This window comes from Anas platyrhynchos, chromosome 4 (assembly GCF_047663525.1).
Source record: "Anas platyrhynchos isolate ZD024472 breed Pekin duck chromosome 4, IASCAAS_PekinDuck_T2T, whole genome shotgun sequence".
NCBI lineage: Eukaryota > Metazoa > Chordata > Aves > Anseriformes > Anatidae > Anas > Anas platyrhynchos.
The window spans coordinates 70,808,770-70,821,516 of NC_092590.1; the positions used below are offsets into that span (position 1 = coordinate 70,808,770).

At 40.5% G+C, this 12,747-nt stretch overlaps 2 protein-coding genes across 8 annotated transcripts in view; one reads left to right on the top strand and one right to left on the bottom strand.

Annotated features, from left to right (window-relative positions):
- CFAP99 (cilia and flagella associated protein 99) overlaps positions 1 to 11,721 on the bottom strand; it is a 56,667-nt gene extending 44,946 nt beyond the window's left edge. The window contains exons 1-3 of one of the 4 annotated variants that reach the window (XM_027455644.3): positions 11,564 to 11,697; positions 11,095 to 11,168; positions 8,878 to 9,005 (exon numbers count right to left, since the gene is read on the bottom strand). In XM_027455644.3, the coding sequence (XP_027311445.3) occupies positions 8,878 to 8,997 (120 nt within the window). In that variant the 5' untranslated portion in view covers positions 8,998 to 9,005; positions 11,095 to 11,168; positions 11,564 to 11,697. The other 3 variants (XM_027455645.3, XM_027455646.3, XM_072037819.1) reach the window with 3 other exon arrangements.
- Positions 11,722 to 12,089: 368 nt separating this feature from the next.
- ZFYVE28 (zinc finger FYVE-type containing 28) overlaps positions 12,090 to 12,747 on the top strand; it is a 144,972-nt gene continuing 144,314 nt past the window's right edge. For all 4 annotated transcript variants that reach the window (XM_072037820.1, XM_072037821.1, XM_072037822.1 and 1 more), the window contains exon 1: positions 12,090 to 12,348. In XM_072037820.1, the coding sequence (XP_071893921.1) occupies positions 12,310 to 12,348 (39 nt within the window). In that variant the 5' untranslated portion in view covers positions 12,090 to 12,309. The remainder of the gene's footprint in view (positions 12,349 to 12,747) is intronic.

Sequence of the window (12,747 nt, forward strand, 5' to 3'; positions counted from 1 at the left end):
GGGAGTAGAGAGAAAGGAGTGCAAAGGAAGGCAGAAGAAAATGGGAGATACAGGAGGGCTTTGATGGAGGAAGGACACAAATGGAAGAGCAAAGAGACTGAACATATCCGAAAAAAATTAATGTATATATATATATATATATATATATATATATAATTGATGGGAAGCATGAACTCCATCTTGCTAAGCATTGAGAATTCTTGTGAGGGATACCTTCCATCCATTCCAAATATACCTTTTCTGGATTTAAGGAAGATCTTTCATAAATGAAAGCAGAGAAAATCCAGAAATCTAATCCCCTACCAATATTTAAATATATATCCCAAATTTCATAGGAGGTATCAGAATTCACCACAAAAGGCAAAAGCGAACAGAAACACCTGAAATGCAAAAAGAGAGAAATAGTTCAAACAAAAGTAAGACTGTGGCATTTTGAATCTAAAAAGATAGGTCCCCTTGAACAGATGATTTTGTTCACAAGCAGATCAATCTGCAAGTAACAGTAGCTCTGATAGTAAAGAGAAGTTCATGTTAAAATTGGACAAGCTTGCTGGGAATATGCCTCCAAAACCTCTAACAATTACCTCCTCTAAAAGGCTAGAAAATAAATAGTTCTTAAGATATTCATTTGATCAGAATCCTTGCATTCACCTCCTGAGTATCCTACGTGTACAAAGTCCTCCAACAAACCCGTGCTTTTCAAGTGTACTTTTGAGAGAGGAACAGAAGTAGACAACCAGATGGCAATAGGAAGACACCAGTACCCAAGGCACACCTCCTGCACAGTTCAGACTACACAGAAAAGTGCAATTGCTTATATACATTTACTCTACTTTTGCTGTTCTGATTTAACTAGTCAGCCAGAAGCTAGTTGGTAGAACAAACACAGAAATATGTGCTTACCCCTGTCACAGCTAGGGGCAAATAAAGTACATAACCACTGTATGGTTTCAACGTAAGGAACAAGTAGCAGGAGGTGCAGCCTGGGGACAGCTGTGCCCCAGAACATTTATACTGACCAGTAATTCTGTGGACCACATGCCCCAAAGAGTCCTTTCCTCTTATCACACAATATCATACACTGAATCTTTTTTTAACTACAGAAGGTACTAAGTGTTCTGTTTCTGTGTCATCTGAGGAAGTGATCTCATCCACATTCATAATAAACTAAACAAGACTGGGCAGGATCAGGACTTGGATAAGAAATCTCAAAGGTAAGCCAGTTTTTGGTTAAGTAGGCCTGATAATCTATTAAATCAAAAACTGACCTAATGCTTTAAAAAGTTCATAGTCTCTGCTATGGAAAATGCTATGTACAAGACTAAATAAATAATTATCAAATAGTTGTGGTCATTAATTCTGGTAGTATTCTTAGGCTGTCCACTGAGACCAGTAATTCATAAGCGCATTCTTTCTCTGTGCCTTCTTACGTTGCTTTATGTCAGTGGGATGGATTTCACAAGTGGGTCAAGTGACCCAGAAACAGTTACTACAATATGATGACAGATTGTAAAGTTACAGCAGCTTTTGGATGAGATTCTCAAACCATGTTACAAATATTAATTGTGCTTAAAGAAATTCCTTTTGGGTAATACTATTTCGTAAAAGTGGGAACTACAGGACAGAGCTGGGAAGAAATTTTCCCCAGATAACACCCTGAGTCATTGGTGGCGATCAAAAAAAAAAATTATAAATGCTAATTTGTGAGTCTTTGTGCTGTCCATCAGACCATATTCCTACTTTCTGAATTTCACTTCACCTCATTTCTCTCAAACAACTAACAGGTGGTTATGTTTGCAAGTATCTTCTGTGTGTCTTTCAGCATGAGGAGGGCCAGATAATTTACAGGTGAAAGTAATATGCAGCTATCATCTTTTGTTGCACCAGCTATTGAAATATATCAAGGACAATAAATCTAGAAAAATATGCCTCCAGAAACAACCTCTCTATCTCTAATGCTACAGGGTCTAATTTTTTTTTGTTTTGTTGTTTAAAGGGAAGTTTATAGTAGATGAATACTGGATGGTTCGGTATTTTTAATGTTCGGGAGCCTATATATTACTGTGCTGAGCAATGCCTGCACTGTATATAAGCAAAATATTGTTATATGTGTTCGTAATGTCATGTCATAAAAATATCTGACCATATTCTCTTTATGACATTGAATTTCAGCTTTTCCTGATTCCCAAGTGATTAAGCTGTAAAGAAAGGATTCAGTCTGCAAAAAAAGATGCATGAGATTGACCTACCCTAGTCTGAATATGTGCTGATTGGCATTATCTCTGCTTTTTGGGAGATCCCTGGTGCCCTCAGTCTGCCTCTTTGGGCGCATTTTCCCTGCTTCCTGCTCCCTCACTGTGGCTGGAAGCCAGTCAAATTCCTTCAAGAACAGAAGAGACTGTGTAAGAAAACTTAAGCACAGGATTTGTAAGCACACAACTTTCAACATGCGTGAGTACAAGCAATAGCATGAATTGAATGGAAGAGCATCTGGAAAAAACAAGCCTTGCCACAGGGGGTGCATGATAAGCATGGTGACAATGGGATCTGTTTAAGGGAGGTCAGAAAAGGATGGGTAAGGAGAGACAGAAAAGTTCTTGTTTCTAGAGGGAAGGGAGGAAATGAACATCAGCCATGCCCTGCTTGAGACTGCTCAGGATAAGGATTTAGTTTAAGGTGAAAAAACATTTAAGGTAAGAAGCTAATATTTGATGAAAAGATAAATACCTTTCACCTCCCGAGAGAACTGTGAGTAATAGCATGTACTGAACTTGTCGACTTCTACACACACTTTGCAGATGCAGTCTGATTAATTCATAGCACTTCAGCTATCAGTGCTAGTCCTCTCCAGGGGTCTAATCAAAATGCCATGGAAATGAAAGAGAATATCCCTACTGACTTCACTGGGTTTTGGATAAGTCACCAGAACTCAGTCCTCTTTGCTTCCATTAATTTCAACAGGGAAAAAAGCCCTGGGATCTTAGGATATAAACACGAGAATGCACTGCTTCTACTATTTACAGTCTATGTTGCATTCACCGGCTCATATTTTCATCTTCATGTGATAATGCCGACCATCTTGAAGAGGTACAAGTAAGGTTATTTTCCTTTGTACTTATTATTAAACCATATGAGCAGGACATTGTGGAAAAATCAGATTCCATCCTTTTCTTACAAAAATCACAATTTACATTTATATCAGTAACCAATAGTACAAATTAGACTCGTATAATTTAGTAGGATTTTTTTTTAAACTACATACATCAAAGTAATCTTGCATTAGATGATTTTCATATTTAAAACTAAATCTATGACATTTGATATTTGGGGATTTTACTCACAATTGAGTGGGCATGTGTGAGACATACAGCTGAACCAACACAAATGAGAACTATGAAGAGTTGTGCCAAATTACACGGTGTTCTTGCAAAACAGAAAGCTCAAAAGCAGGTTCCTGTTGCTATCAATGAGAGGGAAAAAGGACTAAAACCGTGAATTTGGGGTGGCAATTCTGCTTATACAGAATTAAGCTTTTCAGCAGATGGAGTTTATAAAGCTCAATGTGATTGGTCTGATCCTGAAACTCTAACTGAAGCAAATCATTCCACTGAAAATAAAGTGAGTTATTTACATAGAGAAAGGCACAAATGTTGCATGATAACTTCTGCATTAAAATCCATCTATCGTTATCATAGCAAAAGCTTGATTCTAATAGTCACTCCAAAGAAAAACTGTCTGGGATGCTTCAGTTTTGTACAAAATTCATTTTTTTCTTCAAAATGAATAGATGCAGTCCATTTTTATAAATGGTCTGATGAAATGATGTATGTTATTACTTACGTACAATACACCAGATGAAGGATCACTACAATGTTGATCATTTTAATAGATTTAATTGAAGACACTAAAAAAAGGGGGCTTTAGTAAACAAGAACAATGAAATTATCTGGAGGGCATCAATCTGATGGGAAGAGTATTAAAAAGCATTTAGGAAGATAAACAAAGAGAAGTAGTGTTGGCATTCAAATGAAGAACAATAGAAATAGAGATGTTTAATGTTTTCAATATGAATACCCATAATTTAAAGAACTAAGATTTAAAGAACTATTTTAAGTTAATGTGCTATTTGGGATAATTCATACTGAACTCCGTTAAATACCAACAAGGTCGCAACACTGAAACGAGCATTTATTTGCATTTACTATTTGTTTTTATGAGCTTTGAAGGGCATAACATGATTCTTCAAGATTGAAGGTGAAGGTTTGCTTGTTGCAACTAGGAATCACACATCATATTACTAATGAACCCATGTTCCTATTGAAAATATTCCCAGTGAAAACAAGTTCAATATTATGTTGTAAATGTTACAACGTACAACACAATAAACATGAGGACTGTAAATAGCCAAATTACAAGTCAAAGCGTAGTTTCTTTCCTGGAAGAAAATCAAGTCTGATCATTCATTGGGAACAATGAACAGAAATTCTTTTCATGATGTAAAATTAACATGTTGCAGAAATAAAATATATGGAGATTAACACAGAATTGCTTCTAGAGTAATTTTGATCATAACATTCTAATTAGAGGAAACCGTGTTGATTTATCTCGCACTATTCAAGAAATAAAAATGCTTACCATATTTCATTTGTATTTCTCTAACAACAGAAGGCTAATAATCAGTGAGATTCACTAGTGCCATTTGTATATAGAAGCACGAGCTAGGAGCTGGAAAATAGGAAATGACACCGGAATGTGGTTTTCTGTCTTGTTTCCTGAGTAGCCATGTAGAGATTATCTTCTCTCTTAACAACCTGCTTTTCTGATCTATAGAATGAGGATTATCTCAAACATGTTCAGATATAAACTAAAAGCACCATAAATTGCAATAATAAATAGAAAAGCAAAAGCGTGTGCTTGAGTGTTTTGCTGAATTGTGACCGAAATGCCTATACAATAAATGAAGAAAGAATGGAAGGCCTCAATGTTGTGCTGAATCTAGCTTTCTGTTGGAGCTGAAACCAAATATTCAGCTGAGCAGTAGGTATTTGAAAAGACCTTCATCTGCCTTCTGAAATGAGAGGTCCCTTCCAGAGAGCAATGAGGTGTCCCCCCAGACTCCTCTTCTGCAGACCAAACAACCCCAATGTCCTCACTTTTCATAAGTCTTGTTTTCTAGACCCTTCACCAGCTCCGTTGCTCTTCTCTGCACATGCTTGAGCAACTCAATATCCTTGTAGTGAGAGGCCCCAAACTGAAAACAATATTTTTGGAAAGTCCTTTATTTTACCATTTAACAATATTTGAGATGCAATCTCACCAGTGCAGCATACAAGGGGAAAATCCCTTCCCTAGTCCTGCTGGCCATGCTGTTCCTGATGCAGGCCATGATGCCATTAACACGGTAATTCTGAGTGTGTGTCACTTGAAAGACCCAGCCTTGAGCTAGTTACAGCTACACTAAACATTACTAACTACATGACACTTGGGCAGTCTATTTATACATTTCCATCACACCACGAGAAGATTCTGTCTTTATATATACAGTGGTTCGGACAGATCTTAGTACTTTGGTAAAGCTCACCTCTATTCTTTAAAATTCAATTTCTATTCCTTTGGTACTAATTTTCTGATTCCCTATTTGTATCTTGAAATAGCATGTGGTTGCAAAGTGCAGTAAGTGAAGAAGAAAAATGCATTCCAACAGTTATTGGATATGCTATCTGCATCATCTGCTTCAATCACAAAAATATAGGGAAAGATGGGTGCTGTGATTAGATGTGCAGCCACCATGATTGTAAATGGATGATGTAAAGGCAAAAAACTTAAAACTTAACTCTAGATAGCTTTATCTAATTCCTCTGCAAATAAAAATGGTCAACTACTTATCTCATTTACACCAACATATGTACAGACTACAGCTTCTGACTTTGGGAAGTCACTCTGGAATATACTTGGAAGCAAACAGTACACCCAACTGTTTTTCAGATAGCTTCCTCTCTCAAAGCTTGAGACAAGATTTCCTACAATGAGCGAATGTATTCAGATGGGAATAATGTATTGATACTTAAAAGAAAAATTATAATGATGAATTAAGAAACAATAATATTCAAAAGGTTGCTTCTCTTGTTGACGTCAATTGATACCCTCCTCTGGCATTCAAAAGGAACAAGACAAGAGCTCGCATGGTCTGATGCAAGGAACTATTTCATGGAAAGCTGTCTACACCATTTTAATAGAAGAGCATAATATACTATTATTATTTAACATAATCACGCTTTTTGGGCTTTGATTTAATTACTTATCTAACCTTACGTGAAGGAAAAATTAGAGCAACTAAAGATTACAAAGAAAATCTTGCTGAGAAGTTATTATGCAAACCTCTGGGTAGTGTCACCTTTGTAGCAGCACAGTGAAAACAACAGAAATGTTGTGCTGGATTTGGAGCAGAACGTTCAGCACAGACCTATTCCTTCTATACTAATAAAGTAAAAGGTTTAATATGGAATTCTGCCAGTTAATTTTCACTTAAAGCAAGTTATTCTCAGTAGTTGGTACATTCTTAACCTACAGTTTTGACCCTTTGGATTTTATGCCTCTTTCTTTTTTTCATGTTCTTTTCAAGTCCTTCATTTTAACATATATTTGCTTGCCCACTTTGCCACTTTCATTTCTTTTCCTGTACCTCAGTTTGCCACCCATTTTTAATGCTTTAATTCGTACGGATTCCCACAAGAATAGTTCCTGGTGGATTGTTGACAGGGATATTTTGGTCAAGACAGATTATGCCTTCAGGACTTACTCCCTTAGGATTAAATCCAATTTCCTTTTATAACATATCTACATTCACTGTGTACGTAAATAAGAATTCTAAACTACAGTCTAAAATCCAGCCTCATTCTGTATCATTTCCTCATTGTTGTTGATTGTCATCTGAAGATGTTAAAACAAAACTTCAGCACTCTCTTGCAACTTCTTTCCACAACTTCTTTTCCATAACTTCAGAAGTACTTCTTACCAAGTACAAAAGTCTAACAAAGTAGAAGATAGTAAGTTGTAGAAAAGTCGAGTCTGATTTACTGCATATCTAACTAACTAAATATAAAGAGAGCTGTGTCTTGCAATCATATGGATTTGTGCTCTTGGAATCTGATTCTCCTCATTTTTGTCTAGTCAGTAGTCCACAATATTAGGTTTGCTATTAGTCATTCTGCTAGCACAAGAGGTACAAGCTTGGACTGAGTGTGGTTTGAAGTGATGACCTTAATCAGGATTCTAACTGGAGGAAGTTTCTGCAGGAAGCAGTTAATACCAAGTCAGTTAATACTGGCTAATTGGTAAGTGGCCAAGCCAGGAGATCATGTGTACAAAGACGCTACAATATTTCTAGGACCACAAGTCTATTCTGAAACTGAAAAGAAAGTGAAATGAATTTTCCATGAGGAATTATAATCACCCATTTGGTACTAAGACATTGCATGAAAGCTTAATTTTGTATAAAAATAGATCTCTCTTTCAATTTTCTCAGATAAATATGCATAAAAATTATTATATAGTAAACGAAGTGAAACTGAATGATTTAAGATGTCCTAGACAAAGATTTTTGCCCTATCTTTGGTATCAGCTATCCTCCGTGTTCTTTCCCCTTTGAAAGTGTTTATTAAGAATCTTAAGATCCATGTTTCTCTAATGAAGCTACTACTTCTGTTGTCTTTGTATCACCTTTCTTGGGCTGAGAAGAGCAATGATCTGAATATTAATAGGTATTTATTTTGGCAGCAGTGGTAGCTGAATTTACCCAGTCTTTGCCCAGTCAAAAATGATTATTTTGAAACTGGACCAGTTCCATGATGTAATTCAGCATATGAATCCAGAAAGAGTTATACCAGCACTACAAGGCAGGAGGGCAGTGCCAGAAAATAGGGGCCTGAGTAGAAACTGATTAAGAAAGTAAATACCCAAGAAGTGTGCATCACTGCCTCAGCTTGTGATGTCCATATCAGACCTCTGAAGTTTTATATTCTTGTAATCTGTTGTGTTTATGCAAAATAAACATAAAAGACTAACTAATTGGAGTAGCAGTATTTTAGACCTTATTGTCAGAAGTGGCAATGAGTACTTGAGCTACAATGTGGCAATGCACAATGAGGGCTCTGACAATGCAGTCTGATAATACACAGCATGCGCAAACAACAGCAGCCTAAACAATATTACTGTCTTTTCTTAGTAATTTCCTACAGCTGATCCAATCCTCCAGCTGCACCAGCAGAAGTCAGGGGTGCACTAAGGACAAAGAGATGGGAAAAGATGAATGAACATGTTGAAGAAAAGACAGGAACTGCTTCAGCTGGTATAGCTATACACTGTTGAATCTTGTTCTGGTTACCTGCAGTATTAGATTAAAAGCAGGTGGTTAATTTAGTGCCTCTTGCCTTCCATCCCACTGTTCTGACAGTCATGTCCTCAAAGCAAGAATACCTGATCCTGTGAGTCAGCTTCTGAACTGTGTTTGTGTATACAAACAGGTGGTGCTGGCAAGAACTTTCATTTAGAAGGAGAAAAGACGAAAGAAAAGTACAAAACAGCTTAGAAGTGGGGGAGAAACTTTCCTTGTCACCATCAGATCCGTTTTAGTAGGTTGCTGCTTCCCCCATCTTTTGTTGCTACTCAAGCAGTTATTTAATGACTCTGATCTTTGCTGCCTTGTTTTCTGGTGATAACCACAAGAAATTTGGACTTTACTCCTGAATCAAAAACGTTGGTGCTGTAAGAAAAATCTATGAGAGTTACAACAGCATGTCAGAAAACAGATATCTTCATATTTAAAATCATCTACTAAAACATTGTAAGCAACATAAGATGAATTGAAACTGAATATACCTGCAACATCTCAGCTGATTCATTCAAGAAATCCTCCACGCTCTGATTTTTTGGGTTAAATTTGTTAAGCTGTTGGACTATTAGCGCAATATGTTTTCCATGGCTGACCATCTTCACCATGGAGAATCCTATAAATATAGTAAATCATTAATTTTTCATGCCTGCTTCAGTTGTAGCATAATGTATGTTGATAGGCTCATAGAGAAGATACACTGCAGTAATGTACACAAGAACATTTAGGTCAAGCTTTCAAAACCATGGGTATTCAGAGCAGCAGAAATGAGAACACTAGAAACAACAGAAACATCAATAACATAGAAGACATAATTACATACTTCTTATTCTGCAAATATCTTGGAAGATCATTAGGGCAATACTTTAAATGATTTCTGTATCAGATTATTTGACAAAATTTAATTAAAGATAATACTAGAGAAAAGCATTAATTTTTGTATGTGTGCTACACAGGTCCTACTTAATACATTGATCTTCCCAGTGAGATGCAAGTGAATACAGAATTTTACTCTTCAACCTTATTAAGTGTTATTACTAGCGGCCTATTTTTCAAGACAGCAAGAAAGAAAAAAAAAAAAAGAACAGGAGCGGAGATATGAGGAATACAAGGAAGCAATGAGACAGTGTTGGTCAGCAGGCAGCAATCACAGCGCATCGGTAGCTTAGGCCACTGCCAAAGTTTTCCAAGGCACAGCAGCTGAGTACACTTAATGCTTGATGCTTTGTTTGTGAAATGAATGGATTATATCCACCTCTAATGATGCCTTAATCATACGTGAGTCCACAGTTCTTGCTACCTACACTTTAATGTTCACATGACAGGAACTATAATTCATCTGTTTACACTCACAGGCATGTTGCTGTGTATTAAAGACCAATGACAGTAATGAGCAGGGCTGAAAGTCAGGAATCCGGTTTATCAGTGGGAAAAAAAATGAGCAGAGAAGTCATTTCACATGGTGAAAAAATACTTTTGAAAACTGTTCTTTCATTTTATATATCATTATATTCTGCTGTTGGAAAAGAAAGCTTGATCAAGATGATTCATTCCCACTGTGGTAAATATAATTCATTTCTTGTTGTAAAAAGATGTTGTAACATTTTCCGATAGTGTTTTTATACCCTGCCTTTCAGCACTATCAAATGTAATTATAATTGCCTAAACAACTCTTTTAATTACTAATGTCAAGGTCCTTAAAAAAGGTGTTTTGTGCAGTATAGACATTTAGTTACCTAGTATGATGAAGATAAAATGTCCAAATAAAGAAAAAATGACCAGCAAGACAGGGCTGGATCATGACAAGTGAGGACAAGCAAAGAAGAGGTGCTACATTGCCTCTGTCATCGGGGGAATCACCGTTTCTCCCCTCCTCTGCAGAACATGATCTGTTTCTCTGTACCTGCCAAGGTTCTTACACTCACAAGGAATTTCGGATAAGGGCGATTGAAATACCTCTGTACTCAGACTGAATCATAATTCAGGCTCCAACAGCTCTCTCTGTGACAAATATTTTTTCTTCTGGCACAGCAGAAATCAGTTTGAGTTCCTGTGCTCTGTACATGCCAACATTCCCTCTTCTCCCTCCCCACCAAAAAAAACAGTCATTAAAGCAAAAAAATGGAATATGAGAAGTAGGACACATACACCTTGAGAACTCGGGACATACAGGGGTTCTTCACCTGTGACTGTGTTTAAACAAACTGCTGCTTTTTTATTTTATATTTGTTGATTATTTTAAAATAATCAACGTTATTTTAAGACACATGCACCAGAATTAAAATGTGTTGTGTTATGGAGTGCACCCTTATTGCCATATGGTTATTTAGGAGAAAATACTAATTCCTGTGTATAAAAATGATACAGAATCACTGCACACAAAATGGTATACATTTCCTTCCATTGTCAGATGTAGAATTCCAGTTAAAGGAATTAAGAACCTGACTTAGCCTTATTTTATGGCAGAGCTTGGATATATTCTGAAAGTAATTCCATTTGGTAAGGTCGACCACAATTGTAAGGACTTGTTTCAATGGCATGAGAGAGGCCTTCCGGTTTCAAGTTTGTTCCTACATTCCTAGCCTAGAAAGTCTGAGATCGCATTTCCCCTGATGAAAGCAGTGCTTGGGGGGGGGCTGAACTCAATCTCCCTGCAAAATTCACTCAGCTCAAGCCGCTCAGAATGCCATAGGTGTTCTCCTCACGTGTGCTAGAAAGAGAGCCACCGAACGCAGGGTGCTGTTGCCTCCGTGGTCACATCCTGCTGGTCGCATTTACGCTGGAATTTAGAACCACAGAATCGTTAAGGCTGGAAAAGCCCTCCAAGACCAGCCGGCCCAACCATCGCCCTACCACCAGTGCCACCACCAAAGCACGTCCCTCAGCGCCACGCCAAAGCCTCGGGTGCAGAACATAAATGCTGACCAGCTCCAGATCTCCTCCTCCTTTTTAAATTTTCACGTTTTTCACTATTTTTTCCCCTACAGGCGTTGTATTTCACACAGCACTTTTGTCACCTGATACCTCGCGGAACTTTATGACCGGGGACCCGCTGCCCAAACCCTTCTCAGGGAAGCGAATCCCGACAGTCTCGTCACGATATGTCACGATATGACGAGTTCCGCTCTCGGTCTTCCGTTTCGTGTCTGGGTTTGGGCGCCCTCACCCCCGTACCTGGCTCGGCGCCGCTCCCGAGCCCGCTGAGGCCGCCACAGCCCGGCCCGGCCCGCCGCGGTTGCTAAGGGCCGCGGGGGCTGCTGGGAGTTGTAGTTCTCCCGCGTGGCCGCTTTCGTATCGCACAACGGGCGCGGCGGGGGCAAAGAACTACGGGGGTGGGAGGAAAGATGGCGGCGATTGTTTGCCGCCGTTGCCAAGCAGGTCGGTCGGCCACTTCTCTGTTTTTGCGCTTAGGAGCGTCTAGCAATTAATCCTCACGGACTCGGATAGGGTTGCTTGACAGAAACAGAGGCTTGTTGCCCAGAACCGGCCAGGTTTACCATTTGGTTGGGAGAGGAGACTACAACTCCCAGCACGCACCGCGCGGAGGCGCACCCCCACCGCGCCCCCAGCAGCCCCGCGCGGCATGCCGGGACATGTAGTCCCCCCGTTCCTCTCCCCTCACGCAAATGAGCCGCGGGGTGGGCGGGGCGAGCCCGAGGGGAGAGCGAGCGAGGCGGAGCCGCCCGGCCCCCTCCACCCCCGCGCATGCGCAGAGCGGGGCCGGGGCGCCGCTGCCGGGCGGGCGGCCGCGGGGGCTGTCAGTGAGGCGCGGAGCCGGCGGCGGCGCCGGGCGGTCCCTGCTCTGCGGGAAGCCCGCGGCCACCACAGCCGCCAGCAGCGGCTCAGCACAGCCCTGCCTCACGGAGCGTCCCGGAGCTTGCCGGCCAGCTCCCCCCGAGCAGCCCCGGGCGGTGGCGGTGATGATGAACAGGTTCCGAAAGTGGCTGTACAAACCCAAGGTGAGCGGCTCCGGGGGGCTGCGGGATGACAAAGCACGGCGGCGCCTTGCGCTGTGCCCTTCCTCCTCACCTGCCCTTCCTCCTCGCCCTCCTTATCCTCTTCTCCCTCTTCTTTCTCCTCTCCATGCTCCTCTTCCTCCGAGCCGCGCGCCGGAGGCAGCGCACAGCCTCCTGCTGTCGCGCCGCTATCGCGACAGCGCTGTCGCGAGCACCTCGTCCTCCCCCTCTGTCCCTGTCCCCTTTCATCCCCGGTCCCCTCCTGCTGCCGCCCGGGTTTGGGTGTTGGAGCCGAGCCCCTGCAGCCCCCGGAGGGCACAGCCCGCTGTGGGGGGGGGGGGGGGGGGGGGCTGGCGCACGGACAAAAAGTTGAAGCGTGGTTTTCGGGGAAAAGTTGCGGTT